We start from the raw sequence: 15392 nt of genomic DNA on the forward strand, positions 1-15392 counted from the left end.
TGCGGTTCAGCTATATTTGTATGGGCATTTCAAATCACTTGTTTTCGATTTTCAACTTTCCCACACGGATTTTGTTTGTGGTGGAACTCGAACTTGAACTCGAACCCTGCAGCAATAAATGTGGCTGCCACTTGTCTTCGATTTCAATATCAATGCGCCCTTATTTGACGCTGACGCTCCCTTGTGATTTCTTACAGATATTTTAATTAATTTTCATTTTCCTTGGCGTGTTTGTTCTTGATCGACTTGATGCAGGGGGCCAAAAAGGGACTTCGTGCAGTGCGACCCAGCGAAGTGTGTGTGAAGCGCGCTGGCTGTTGTTTGGGATTAATGTTGCAATAGACGCATATCTTTGAGATACTTTTTTAATGACATTAGATAGCAAGCAGGGGGGATGGAAACTGGTCTCTGTTTATTTAGCGTTGCAGCTAATGGATTGAGTGTGTGTGAAATGCCTTTAAGACATGCTGACATTGTTTATCTCGGAAAAGAGTTGGGAGTTGGAGCGCCTGCATGTGTCATTTGCCTATCGGGAGGGCCGACCGAGGGGGATTGACAGCTTACACTTTAGCTCTTGGGGGTGCAGATGGCTGTAAGCCTTTTTATTATATAGTTGCGTCTTGTCTCAGACCCTGTGGTTATATGATATGTGCACTTGAGCAACTGAAGCCTCCAGCGGTCTGGAGATAATGGGCAACGTGCCAAGTGCTCGCATATGTGTGTATACAGACATACAGCGCAAACAGTGCATCATAAAAGCGAGCCACGGCAGCCATTCACGAATGAGCTGCCCGAAAGTTGTGGCCGTTTGCCGGGTCAGGCGGTGGGTCGGGGCTCGGTGGGGCGTGCCGGGTCTTTTATGTGATCTTAGCGAGTATGTGTTGGCATCTACAGCAGCCACAGACGCTGACGCAGCAGCCGCAGTCTCAGCCTCGCTTTGGCGGATGGCAAACTGGTTTCCGAGCTGAGCTACGACCATGGCTATAACTACACACACACACACGTAAGACACTCAACGGTTGGGGTATGACGAACAAATGTGTAAAGTATTAAAAAGACTAAAAAGAGACCTACAAAAAAAAAACAAAAGCGTCGACCGCATCCTAAACAGCGGCCAGCAACGACTCGCCAAACAGCAACAAAAACAACAATAACAACAACAACAACAACAACAGCATGGGGCAACAGCAGCGGCAGCGGCAACGAGCCAGCCCCAACCAATCTTTTCAAGTTGATCCCCATCAAGATATTATTTGACAGCAATGAAACGACTGGCACGAGTTTGTTTCCCACGGTCTGGCACTGCGCATGTGTGTGTGGCTTGTCGAGTATCTGTGAGTGCCATTGCATGCCCCCACAGCTCCGCAGTGCCTTTTGTCGGTATGGATGGGTTGCCCCTGTCTCTGTGTGGGTTGCTGGCGGCGTTATGGAGCTGTCGGTGCGGGGGGGGAGCGAGCACATTGCTGACGCTGCTCGCTCTGGCTGTGGCTGTGGCTCTGGCTCTGGCTGTGGCTGCTTTTCGCGGCGCAATAAAGTTGAAAGCGCACTGTTGGATATAAATTAATTCAACAACACGCTATAGTTGTTGTTGTTGTTGCTGCTGCTCGGCTTGGTCTCTGGGCTTGGGCCTGTGCCTGTGCACGCTCTCGTGCTGTTGTTGTTGCCCCAAAGTTGGTCGCCGGCGCAGCGGGGGCACTAAAATTCGCGCGTGCGTATGCCATCGATAAAAAAATAAAAATTGTTTTACAAAAATGAAAAAAAAAATGCTGAAAAAACGACCAAAGCGGGAGAAATGAGGTCTTCGTTGGGATTTTGCTGAGAATTGATGTGTGTGTGTGTGTGTGTGTGTGTGAGTTTGAGTGTGTGATGTGTGGTGTGGGTATTTAAGTTGGATTTAAACGACTGCGAGGAATGCGCTACGCTGGGCATATTGCGAGATCGTATGGGCACACAGTGCGTATGAGTTATGATAAATTTGCTTGGACTTTTGGACTGAACAGAATTAAAAAACACATGATCTCTCCTACGCCTAACTGTGACTGTTCAATTATGTTTAAAAATAAATAAATAGTAAACTTTAAACTAGAATGATGTAGGTTTTTAAAAGGAAAATCATGTCAATAATTATTATTTATTTATTATTATTTTCAATTTGTTTTAATAATAATATATCTGTACCACATATTAATATTATAAATAACTTGTTTATGTTTTTAATAATTTTTCAAGAAATTTGTTTTTGCTTAATTGTAATTGTTTTATTTTATTATTGTTGATTGATAATACTAAAATCAATTAAGATATTTCGTTTGGGGTTCCCATTAATAGTTATAAGCAAATTGATTTATGTATTAAAAAACGTATGATCATGATGAATCACACTTAATAAAAACTTGTATTTTTTCCACAAATATTATTAATAATTAAATGTAAAAAAAGGAGTTTAATTTCTATATGTTTTTTAGTTCTTATGCAACAAAAAGTTATATGATAGGCAGTTTCGTATATATATTGAATTTATTTTTTTGAGAATTCTGTGCTGTTTGTGATATATAAAATTGTTGCCTATGATCTCTATGATTGTTTATTAAATAAAAATTAATTTTTGTTGCATTCTATGAAACCCCGAGCCACGTAAATATCATATAAAATTATCTGGTCTTGCATATTATTAAATAAACACACAACTCTCTCATTCACTTCATTTAACGGCGTTCAAGGCAAGCAACCACCCTGAAATCAAACCCAATTACGACACCCCTATTCTTCTGTGCATAACTTGTGTTTTACAACACTAACAATCAGACGCACACTTTTCACTCTCAGTCCAATTAGCCATTTCCGGAGCAGGCAGCTTTTTGACAGCGACGAGCTCGCGCCTCATTTAACGGACCAACACAACAACAACAATAACAACAACAACAACGGCAGACGCTCAAAATGAAGATGAGGCTGTTAACATTTGTTAACTGTAGCTCATTTGAAATGCGTACAAAACGCCAACTTAATTTGTCTTATGCCCCGTTTCTAGTTTTTGTTGTTTGTTTTTATTTATTTATTTTGTATTTGTTGTTGTTGTTGTCGTTGTTGCTTGACGCTGATGATGCGCCACTTGTGTTGTCATATTGAATGTGATTTCGTCGGCTCGCCACTTCTAATTAAGTGTTGTGAAATTGGAGCTGTGTGTGTCAGCGATAGCTACAAATAGCTGAATTGGAGATATGATACACACAATCCATAATTGTGAGTTGTGAATGAATCACAGCTTAAAGCCGTGCTAAATATAAATATGTGCTAAAAAGTTCAAATCACTCGTGACGTGACAAAGCCTCAAACACCCCACGAGCCACATACTACAGCCCATAACAACAACATTTATAGCGTGTGCTAACAACAACAGCAGCAACAACAACAATAGCAAGCATCGAGTCCAAACTGACTTTCGCGCACACGTCGCATAAAATGCTTTGCCTCTTGCCCAGTCAAGCCGGTAATTGTCTACAAATGGTAGAAGTAGTCCGAGCCATAAGCCGTACCCAAGTCAAAAAATTCAAAATAAAATATACACACACACATACGTACACAGAGAGAGCGCAAGCAAACAGATCCCAAAGCCCGAGCAGTGGTCGTCGCAATGGGCAATCAAGAATAATCATGTAAACGAAAAGCGTAATGCTTGGCCCACGAAGCCCACGATCCCAATCAATGATCCATAAAGCGTTAAAAAAATACATACAACAAAAACAAAAACAAAAAGAAAAACAAAACAAAGCAACAGCAGCAACAACAAAACACTGCTGCGCGATGACGATTCCACAATTATCAGCGTGCCATAAGCTACTGCAAGGGTGAAGGCGAAGGCGAAGGCACATGGCAAGCCGAAGCCAAGACAAGACCCAAGACGAACCAGCACAACAGCACCAGCAACAGCGACAGCAGAGAGCTCTGCGCTCGAGTCCAAATACCCGGCCACATACAAATGAATTGAAATGCAAACATCTTGTTATGGATGGAAGGCATGTGCTCGCTTGGCTGCCGCTCTGCCACAGTCAGCTCTTAAGGCGGGCCGTCAGACCGGGCCAGACGGACAGCCAAAGACCCCAAGCATGCACAATCAGAAGAAGTCAGGCCAGGCTGCCAGCCGTCGTCGTGGAAATCGGCTGCGAAACAGTTTCCCACGGTATAACAATCACAACTCACACAACAGTGCGCACACACACACACAACACACGCGCGCGTATACACATGCACATGCATACAGCAAGATAGAGGCGCAGCCGCAGCTCAAGTCATTTTATTGCCCTCGCACACAAGCAAACAAGAGGGTGAGAGAGCGAGAGCGAGAGCGAGCGACGTTGGCTGAGCGCACACACAGCGCATACGTAAACAGAAGCCAGCAAGCAGCAGGCAGCAAGCATCAGGCGCAAGGGAGAAAGGAACTCAAAAGTTGGGTCGCGCACGAGGCAAAATGCGCGTCTCGCTCGCACTCGCTGCCGCAACGAAACGCGGCCCGAGCCTATAAAAGCACGACGCAAACAGCGAGCTGAATCATTCAAAGCTACGACTTTGCGGCGTATGCAACGTACTGCTGGCAACGCATAACAAAGTCAGAGAAAAAAGTACTCAAGACCAACTGTGGATTACGCGTGATATCGTTGAGCTAACCGTAGACAACATGGTGCTAGAAATGGAAATGTCCAAGACTTATCAGTATCGTAAGGTGATGAAGCCCATGCTGGAGCGCAAGCGTCGTGCGCGCATCAACAAGTGCCTGGACGAGCTGAAAGACATAATGGTGGAGTGCTTGACGCAAGAGGGCGAGCACATCACCCGCCTGGAGAAGGCCGACATTCTGGAGCTGACTGTGGAGCACATGAAGAAGCTGCGCGCCCAAAAGCAACTGCGACTGGGCAGCAGCTCGAATGCCAGCGTCGCCGGCGATTCCAAACTGAGTATTGCGGAAAGCTTCCGTGCCGGCTATGTGCATGCAGCTAATGAGGTGTCCAAGACTTTGGCTGCGGTTCCTGGCGTCAGCGTGGATCTGGGCACGCAGCTAATGAGTCATCTGGGACATCGACTGAACTACTTGCAAGTGGTGGTGCCAACGTTGCCCATAGGTGTCGCGGTGCCTCTGCAGACAAACGACGAGCTGAGTAGCAGCAGCAGTCCATCTCCAGCTCTGGTGACGCCACCACCCTCGGAATGCGGCAGCGCCAGCGGCAGTTGCAGCCCAGCGCCTAGCGAGGCCAGCACCAGCTCCAACAGCACCGGACCCATGTGGCGTCCATGGTGAACGCATTGCAGGCGGCTGCCTTTAAGCACAAGGCGTTGACCACTCACTCACCCACTCGGGACAGCTGTTCGCACAGGCGCGCTGGATTGGAAACCGTGCGCCGACAGTTCCACTGAAAAAATGCATCTATGAGCCACTCAGCTAGAGCCGACAACATGGCTAAAGAGTATCGCTACATTTTTTGTGTACCCAGAGTAAAGAAAACTCAAAAATAAATTTATACATATATTCATGAAAAAAAATACGAAATTTCTTTTCAATTTGGTCAATCTCAAGTTTCAGCAAATGATTGAATTTCATCAGAGGCGCCTGCGTCACTTTATGTTTTTTTTTTGTTCGGCACGATAAGCACAATCATCAATGAAGCCCTTCCGGAGGCGACAGGCATATAATGAGCTCCATAGAAATCCAAATCAAAACCGCAGCCGGAAGTCGCTAAATATTTTCCCACACTCGGGGCCTCTCCAGAGCCAGAGTTGGCCTCATTTAATGACGGTTCGTTCTCAGCTCTCTGATTCCGAGCCGACTTCATTCAGCTTAGCCGACGGGGCTTTTGCGCCGGCGCTGCTATGGCAATTAAATAATAAAAACAGCGTAGAGCAACAAAATAAGAAAAAACATATTTATTTTATATAAACATACGTTCATACGTCCATATCTATGTTTACATACATACATACATATGTGTGTATGTAGAGAACACCAACTAAATTCTAGGAAACGTCATTTATTACAAGTTTTCGAGTGTGAGAACCGCTCGAGTCGCCTGTCAATGGTTCGCATTGTGGTTGTTGTAGCTTTGACAGCTTTAACTGCGCTTGACCGTTTGGCACATGCGCCGGGGCCGCCAGCTGGACAGACGGACAGACGAACAGACCAGCAGACCAGCAGACATCGCAAATTAAGGTCCGCGACCGCGACCGGACCGAGCACTTAAAACTTTGTTATGTATCGGTATTGGTATTGGTATATGAGTAGCTATATACACTATTTATTTATGTATTGGTATGCGAGTGTGCGGTTTGGTTACGGAACTTCAAATTGAACGCTTTTGTGTCTGGTGTGGACAACTATGATGATGACTGCTACTCTCCACAGATGCTGATTGCTGCTAATCTTTGCCAAATGTGATTAGTCACGTAACATTGGCACAGCGACCTGCACAGCGCTTTTATTTTATTTTTGTACACAGACACACACACTCAGATAAAAATGTATCTTTTATATTTTAGCGCTTTTTTGTTTCTGTTTGGTCAAGTTTGAAGAAACGAAAATTGCAAGAGGACCATTAAAGAACTTGCCTTGGTGGATGATTTCGAAAAGTGCGGTCAGAGATTAGTAGGCTGTGATGATATTTTAATGACATAAGTGAGTATGATTTTATAGTATATGCTGTGGTTATGTATAGGATGCGACTGAACAAAAAATCCCCAAGATCATGAATTTTGCTAAAAGCTTTACTTCATTTTAATAAATCAGAATTTCATATGATTAATTTAAGTTTCTCTTGAAAAATATAGGAAATTTAATTCATTCAAGAGTTCAGGGTTCAAAATAATAAACATAAAAATCGTTTTTTTTTTAATTGAAGTTGCAGCAACTGGGGACTTTTTCGACAAGCAAATAGAACTTTGACTAAATGGCATTTACACTGTGTTTTATCTTTTGTGACTGAGGAACTGAAAATATTTGTCTATAATAAAATTTGTTTGCTTGCGTTGGTTTTCATTTGTTTTTATTTAAAGTATTTTATAGTTATTTGCCGCAAGATAATATTCTTCGAAGACTCTGCCCCGTTCAAGTCAATCTTATTTGCAAGCCCAATTGAATATTTTTATTTCACAATTACATATAAGCGAATAAAAACACCTTGATAAAGTAGCTCGTTGTTGACTACATCTTATGAAGCTGACAATGATGATGTTGATGATTTTATATTAACTGGGCCAATAACTAGCGGTTCATTTGGAGCGGCTTGAACGGTTCATAAGCGCCTTAAAGTAGCAAAAATAATATATATATATATATATATATATTATATATATATATATATATATATATATATATATATATATATATATATATATATATATATATACGTAGGTAGATTGGCATGTATTTGTATTATAAGAAAAGAAGTACAGTATGGTGCGCACATCACGTGACCTCTGAGTGTTGGCCCCACACTAATTCCATTCCATTCACATTCACATTCACTCAAGCAACTGCAGTTGAAGCTGTTGCTGCCGATGCTGTAGCTGCTGCTGTTGCTGATGCTACCCCGGGGCCAGGCAGTGCCACCTACTGCAGTCATAATACACACACGCCGCAAAATTTAATGCAGCCATATTAAAGTAAGCGCAAGACCCCCAGTTAATAAAAAAAATCAAAAACCGGCCAGGCGTCCAGCCCAGCCGATCAAGCGGGCGCTGGCAATGGGCTGCACATGGGCCAGGCATCGTTTGGGATGAACAGCGCTCATTTTGGTAGACGGGGGGCAATGGTGTGGGGTTGCCATGCCACAACTCGTGCCAGCATCTCAAACACACACACATACAGGGAGACAGAGACGGCGAGAGCGCTGGGCAGCGCTTGTCCAGTGGCAGCGCGCGCGTGTGCCAATGCAGTGTAACAACATCCCATATTAAAGATATTACAGAGTCAATAGCACACCATATAAGTGTGGCTCGGCGGTGCCTCACACTCGCTGGCTGTCTCTATCGCACGCTCTAACATTGTCTCGCTCTTGCCATAAACAAAGTAAATTGAGTTCGTTCGACAAAACGCCGCTGCGACTGCGTTCGCGCATGCGCATGCGCCGCGCCACAGGCCACCTCGCTGCCATGCCCCCTACTCCGCAGCCCCTACCCCTTTTCAATTCGGCAACGCTGTGGTCTTAACGATCGTGTGTCCACAGTCATTACAATGTTGGCCAATGCGACGACGCCGACTTTGCCGCACACTTACCGCACGCTGCTTTTCTCTTTCAAGTCGCAGCAGCAGCAGCGACGGCAGCGGCAGCTATTCACCTCCTCGCTCCTCAGTCGTGATCTTGCCCGTAAGTGGTCTTGTCTCTTGAATTCAAAAATACGTACAACAGGGACACACACACACACAATCACACACATACACACACATACAAATACATAGAAAAAAGGGCAGGTGTGTCGATCGTGTGAGAACCACGTTCCAAACCATTTTCTCACGATCTTCGCTTCTGATATTTTTTGTACTGCTCTCCCTTGTCCCTTACGGCTGGCTAGCCCCGCCAGCCCCGTCTGCTGTCTGTGTGTGCGTGTGCTGGGCCCTTCAAGTGATTCGTATGCAGTTTGTGTATTGTAGATTTTTAATGACTTGGGCTTGCGTTCGAGCATCGAGCGTCGAGCGTTGAGCTCGTTGCAGATCTTCTTTGAGCGTTTCGGAGTTTTGGGCTTCGGTTTCGGTTACGTCGCAACACATTCGTTCATCATTCATCGGGTTTACCTTTAAGATTAAGTATCTTTTGTAGCACGCATGCATTTCCTTTTGCCTTCGCCTTATGCCATATTCTGCTTATTGTCCATTGTCGGCTCTGGTTATGCATCTTGTTGCCGTTGTCTCGTCGTTGTTGTTGCCATGCCACAATTATGCTGCCTAGGGATGGGCGAGGATCAACATCGAGTTGCCATTTCTTACTGCTTTTTGCATTGATCATATGCAAATTTGTACGAGCCACTCGACTGCGTATTCAATTGAGTTGTACAATAGAATTGATTTTTCTCTTTTGTTTGAAGATTGATTTCATTTGATTTGATTTAGTCGAACATAATTTATGGAAATTGTGTAATAAAATACCTAAACTGTTATTCATATATTTTTATTACACTTTATTTATATTCTCTAAAATAAAAAAATATTATATAAAACAACAAAAAATATTATATATATTTTTTCTAGAATTTTAACTCTATTATTTGTTGTTTAGTTAATCTATAGCCCGCAGCACTTAGGCTGCACTTAAATTTATTTTTACTTCTCAAAGCAGCAATCTTAAATCTTGAGATTGTTTATGCTGATCAAGGTCACATTTTGCATCCCTAGAGGTGCCCTCATAATTTTCATGCTGTCTGGGCTATTTTATGTGGCTGTCTTTAACTTCATTGATTGTTAACAGCTCAGGCGTCGTAGCTACTGGTCTTGTTGGAGCAGCTACAGCAACAGCAACATCAACAGCGACAGCAGTAAAAGATAACCAAATGATGCGGGCCGACCAAAAAGTGATATCCTGTCGAGGCCCTAGGGAATGGTAATCATTTACCTTTACCTGAATGTCAGACAGACAGCCCGAGCAATTATGTGTCTTGCCTTGACCATTGTGCACACGATTTTCTAGCCGAGTGGCTGTGTCTAAAAAAAGGATGTTTAATGGTTGGAGGCTGGACTGGAGGGTTGCACGTCGATGACTCGATCCTTTTCTGCTATTGTTCGGCCCCGACTCTGCTTTACAAAGATCTCGTTCTGTGCCTAAGACTGAGCGACATTGTCGTAACTCGATTAGACACGCCAAGAGATAAGTCTCTAATTTTTTATGTTGCCCGGTCTTATTGTGTGCACACGTGTTCAAGGGTGCCTTGGGCCCTGGACGCGTCGGTAGCCTCGTAACGGACATTGATTTTATTTCTCTTCTATTTTCTTTTCACCATTTTTATTTTTGGTTTTCTTCTCGGCCTTGGCATTGTTTTCGCTTTCCATTGTTATGAGATTTTTGGTAACAATAAGAAAAATAGGCAAAATTACAACGAATTGACTCAGTTGGACTCGGGAATATGTAGCAGCAGTTAAGGCTATGGCCAGAGCATTTCCGCTCGATGAACTTTCCTGTATGATAACATACATATTCCTCGAAACTGTTTGACCAATTGGATAGGCAAACGCTGGTTGATAAGCAGCTTTTCCCTTTAATTTCAGGGGTGCAAGTGATGACTCAATAAAAACATTTTTGCATTTTTCAATTTTTAGCTATATAATTTATTATTAAACTTAGTTATCACATGAACTCCGCCTCGATTAAAGCTTTCTTTTTCTGTTCTTTCTTAACTTAAAACTAATTGGTAGTCAATGGACCGTGGTTAACCCATTGACTTGGAAGACTTTTGCTATTCTTAACGCTCATTCTCTATCACTCTCTCTCTCTCTCTCTCTCTCTCTCTCGCTTTCAGATTTCTTGTATGGCTCGGCTCTACCATGGGCGCCACACATTCTCCTCATCCTCGCTGTCTGGCACCTCCTCCATTTTGGTTACGTTGATGCTGAGATTGCTAGAGCAGGTGGTCAACAAGGAGGCGCTGCCCGTTTGTTCACTGGCCACACTTGAGTTGGGGCTGCCGGCATAGCTGGAGACGGGCGAAATGGGCACCGAGTAGGCATCTCGGCTGGCAATGTGTACGGAGAGCGGAGCTGTCACTGGCAGCACCTCTTTCACAGCGGGCTGCAATTGATTGAGTCGCTGTCCCAAATGTGTCATCAGCTCTGTGCCCAGACTAACATTCATGCCGGGCAGCTGGGACAGTGAGCGGGAGACCTCGTTGACGGCGTGTATGTAGCCAGAGCGGAAGCCCTCGGCAGGGGTAAGTGTCTCGGCGCCACCATTGGCGCGCTTCTGCTGGCGCTGTTGCTTCATCTTCTGCAGATGGGTGACGGTCAGCTCGAGTATGTCCGCCTTCTCCAAGCGTGTGACATGCTCTCCCTCCGACTCCAGTGTGGCGACCATCAAGTCCTTAAGCTCATCCAGGCACTTGTTGATGCGAGCCCGCCGCTTGCGCTCCAACAGCGGCTTCATCACCTTTCGGTATTGATACGTCTTGGACATTTCCGATACTTGCATCGAAGACATTTTGTGAGATATTTAATATTTGGTATTTAGTTGCTTTGCTGAGCTGTTGCTGCTCTGAGTGTGCAAGACGTTGTGTACTGCTGCCTCGCTGGCCGCTGCCTTTTATAGCCAAGCAGCCAAAAACAACCCCCATGATCCCTCGGCATTCGGCTTTGGGCTCGTCTGTGCTGGCATTTCGTGTGCAGCGTGTGCTGGCATGAGGGTTGCGACGACGACGACGACGATGACGACGTCGTCGACCCTTCCGCTGCTGTCTTATTGTTCGTTCGCTTTCTTATTGTGGCACCCTTATCATGAGCGGGCACCAGGGAGCAGGATCGCTGCCTTTGCAGGATCATTGCCTTTGTATGCGTTTGCGTGTGTGTGTTTGCTTGGCAGTATCGTGGGAAACACTTTCCTCCTTGGTTTCTCACACCAATATTCTGAGCAGGCTCACCTGCTCAATGGGCAACGAAGCGCAGCCAGAACCATGCTCCGCCTAGCCTTTCCATGGGAATTTTTGCAGTTTGTGTGTTTGCGAGCGTTTGTGGCGCAGCTGCCATTTCTAGATTTGTGTTATGATTTGCCTAAGAGAATATGGGCGAGCGAAAGGATAATGAACTGCACGCTTCATGCCATCTCATTTGTGCCAACAACAGAGGCTGCTTGGCCGTTGGCGTGGGAATGCTAGGAGCAGCAACATTTTGCTGGGGCGTTTCACTTAGGCGGAGCTGCAAAGAGAAGCACTTCCTGTTTGTGCATTGGTATTCCATTTCGGCCTTTCGTCCTACACTTGTTGGCCGGCTTTGTGCCAGTTGATGATCCTGTGGGAACATTGCTCGTGTGCGACGAGTGTGCTTAATGTGCGTTCCCGTTGCTCTAACGTCTCTGCTCTGCCCCCGGCCCACGGACACCTTTTGTAACTGAGAGTCGCGGTCGGGCAGGGGCCAAGCGATGCTGCTCGATGCGTGCAGCTCGACTCTTGCTGCTCGTTGCTCGCATGTGGCGCACGGTAGACACACTTTCGTCTTTTGACTGTAAGTCGTGCGCGTTCCAGTCTCTTGTAATTGCAGTGTGGAGATTGGGTAACATTTACATGTGAGCGTGGACTGGCCTGTATTGAGATGTTGGGCGAACTCACGAATTACTTGTGTGAGTGATTAAAGAAAGGTTGTTTTAGCTTGAACAAAAATAAGCTTGTTACAAAAATAAGAACAATAAAAATAGGAAGACAAATATATATTTATATAATTGAATAAAATAATAATTTAAGTATATATATATATATATATATATAAAATATATTAATTTAATTTACTAAGATATATGCAAAAAATATATTTAGTAATTTTTATGACAAGTTCTAGACACTATCATAATCTGAGTAATTTTTTATTACTTTAAGAATTCAAATAATATTCTAATAAGCTCAAAATTGTATGTACTTAAGTTTTGTATACAGATAACAGTGCTTATCAATTTGATAGAATATTATCTGCATTTCGATTTGATTATAAAAAATATTTAGAAATTAAAAAAAAAAGCAATTACACGGATTGACTAATAGGATAATTGTCAAGGATTTTTCTACAGACTTTTTCTTAAGCAGAATACTTTTAAGGAATACCCATTGCCAACAATATCTCAAGCATTAATCTTATATCCACATATATCAAAGCATATTTGATGGAGATGATATATTAGCTAGCTATTAAAAAATCTATTAAAAATATTGATAATTAAAATCGGTTTGTTAAACACATTTTCAATGGGATGAACGCCCAATAAACTATATGAAAGAATTATAAGCATGCGCAAATCGAGGCACACAAGATTCATGAAATGGAATTGGATCAATGTTTAAGTCGACACACAGATAAAAATTAGCAGATCAGACAATGTTTAACATGTTTGCACAACTTCCACTTTAAAGTTCTTTCCATCAAAATATTGTGAAAACTATCAAAAAATATTGAATAAATATTCGATTATACGTATGTCATATAAATTTATTTAAAGCATGTTAATAATGTTAATGTATAAGATCAGTTATCTTAAGCTTAAGCATTGTACAGATTAAACTAAAATGGAAGCCCAGTATGGGAAGCTCGGCGTGAATTGAAATCAAAATAAATTATGTTAACATACACAGGTATTATTTTCTACTGGAGATCAAATACAAAAAACGCACTTAAAAACTATCACAGGAACATCACATCATATCGTACGTATCTAAACTTGGGCAAATGTTTACAATAAGCCTTGGAAAACTCAGTTAAAACTTACAAACTAAAACCAGACAAATAAAGCTCTCAATGTGCATGTGTAATAAAGCTTAAGGATTGGCTTAAACGGATGCTTCACCAGGGTCGCCAGACATCCTCGCCCTTGTCTAGATTCTCTTGAGGTGATAGGGAGAGTTGTTCGTTGCCGTTGGCCAGATTTACTGGTTCGATGGCATGTTCGCTGGGCACTGGGCTGCTCAGCTGTTGCTTCATATCCTTGAGTTGGTGGCCCAGTTGCTTCATCAGATGCGTGCCGAATTTGAGATCCACGCCGGGCACCGTGGAGAATATGTGGGAAACCTCGTACGCGGCCTGTGTGTATCCTGCGCGAAACTTGTCAAAGTTCAGCTGGGTTGGAGGTGGTGAAGTGGGCGTGGAAATGGCGGCAGGTGTGCCGGCGGCTAGGCGCTGCTGCTGCTGTGTCTTAAGGTAGTTAACTGTCAGCTCCAGTATGTCGGCCTTCTCCAGCTTGCTGACCTGCTCCCCCTGCGCGTCCATTGTATCCACAATAAGATCTTTGAGCTCATCCAAGTAGAGATTCATGCGGGCACGTCGCTTGCGCTCCAGCAGCGGCTTGGTGACCTTGCGATAGTGCTGTGTCTTGGTCATAAATCTTTGACCCTCCACGGCCATTGTGCAAATTGGATTGGGTGTGTGTTTTGGCTGAAATGTGGCAAGTAGCTGGTTGAACTTGGCCTGGCGAACGTTGAATTTTGAAGGCTGCTGCGAAACGGACACTTGCTGCTGTTCACCGAACGGTAGTCGCTTGAGAAATGATCTTGCCGCAAGGTAAACTGATCCTTTTTGTAGCTGCAGCAGCGTCGGCGTTGGCGTCGGCGACGGCGGTGCGTACACTTGCAAAATCCTCCCCTAACTGCTACCACGCAACGCTTAAAAATGAACAGAGCGAAGCGCAGCGGATGAGATCGGGAATGATGGCCCAAGACGAGCATCAATCGTGTCGCTGTGCGTGCGTCTGTGTGTGGCACCGACTCTCTGCTTGTGGCAACATTCAGTCGACGCTGCACGTGTGCAACATTTCAAGCAAACCAGTTTTGTCATTCTGAACTATAAGATACCCTGTGCAGTTAAGATACTCACAATTTCCATTAGGAAACAATCAATAATATTACATTTAATGTCCTAATTGAATCATATAAAATTTCTGTTACCAAATTGTTTAATATAAATATAGTATTTTCTATAGCGAAACTTATAAAAATAAAGTGTATTACATTATTGCAAAACTACCTCTTCACCCTTTTGTTTAGAGAGTATACGCATTTTAAACCAACGAATGTCATTTATGTACACTGAAAGAAATTGGGTAAGGACAAATTTTCAAAGTATCGAAATGGCAATTTATAGAAATTTTGTACCGCTGTATAAATTAAATTTTTATTAAAAATTGAATATATTTAAAAAGAAATTTATAAATATTTTAACTTGATATATTTAATAAATTTTCCAAATATTAAAAAGAACTAAAGAGTAAGTTATAAAACATTAGAAAAACAAGAAGAATATTTAATCAGAGAAATATAAATTTTATTCAAAATTTTTCTCAGTGTAAATTCTCCTGACTGATGCCAATAACGCGTACTCTGAGCTGAGCTGAGCCTGAACCAGATCGCTCTCTTTGTCTCTCGTGCCATTGCCGTGCGCCTGCGCAACAGGAACAGAGCATGAGCCAGAGACAAAGGCCGAAGCAGAGCAACCACCACCACCACCGTCATCATCAGCAGCAGCAGTAGCAGCAGCAGCAAATAGCACCACACGCACACACGAGCTGGCTGCGTGCAACGCTTAACTCAAGAACGACTGCGACTGCGACTACGACAGCGACATGACCTCGACCTGGCTGTAGCTGTGGCTGTGCCTCGCACACTCTCTGGCAACCGTGCCCCATGCGTGCCATGCCCGTTCCCTTTTGCTACCCTCACACTTGGGCAATCTCAATGAT

At 43.6% G+C, this 15392-nt stretch overlaps 3 protein-coding genes across 3 annotated transcripts; 1 reads left to right on the top strand and 2 right to left on the bottom strand.

Moving 5' to 3' along the window:
- Positions 1-4542: 4542 nt before the first annotated feature.
- LOC111595165 (enhancer of split mbeta protein) lies at positions 4543-5535 on the top strand. The gene has a single exon (XM_023308745.2). It carries the CDS (start codon positions 4676-4678, stop codon positions 5291-5293), a length of 618 nt encoding a protein of 205 aa, XP_023164513.1. The 5' UTR covers positions 4543-4675; the 3' UTR covers positions 5294-5535.
- Positions 5536-10511: 4976 nt separating this feature from the next.
- On the bottom strand, positions 10512-11165 carry LOC111595172 (enhancer of split mgamma protein). Its single transcript, XM_023308752.2, has one exon. It carries the CDS (start codon positions 11163-11165, stop codon positions 10512-10514), a length of 654 nt encoding a protein of 217 aa, XP_023164520.1.
- A 2339-nt stretch (positions 11166-13504) lies between these two features.
- On the bottom strand, positions 13505-14062 carry LOC111595177 (enhancer of split mdelta protein). The gene has a single exon (XM_023308757.2). The coding sequence runs from the start codon at positions 14060-14062 to the stop codon at positions 13505-13507; it is 558 nt and encodes a 185-aa protein (XP_023164525.2).
- Between the last annotated feature and the right edge of the window lie 1330 nt (positions 14063-15392).

The sequence above is a fragment of the Drosophila hydei genome, unplaced genomic scaffold (genome assembly GCF_003285905.1).
Source record: "Drosophila hydei strain 15085-1641.00,03,60 unplaced genomic scaffold, DhydRS2 tig00000063-arrow-pilon, whole genome shotgun sequence".
Lineage (NCBI taxonomy): Eukaryota > Metazoa > Arthropoda > Insecta > Diptera > Drosophilidae > Drosophila > Drosophila hydei.

Coding starts and splice junctions, on each gene's coding strand:
- LOC111595165 (XM_023308745.2), top strand. CDS start 4,676: ATGGTGCTAGAAATGGAAATGTCCAAGACTTATCAGTATCGTAAGGTG.
- LOC111595172 (XM_023308752.2), bottom strand. CDS start 11,165: ATGTCTTCGATGCAAGTATCGGAAATGTCCAAGACGTATCAATACCGA.
- LOC111595177 (XM_023308757.2), bottom strand. CDS start 14,062: ATGGCCGTGGAGGGTCAAAGATTTATGACCAAGACACAGCACTATCGC.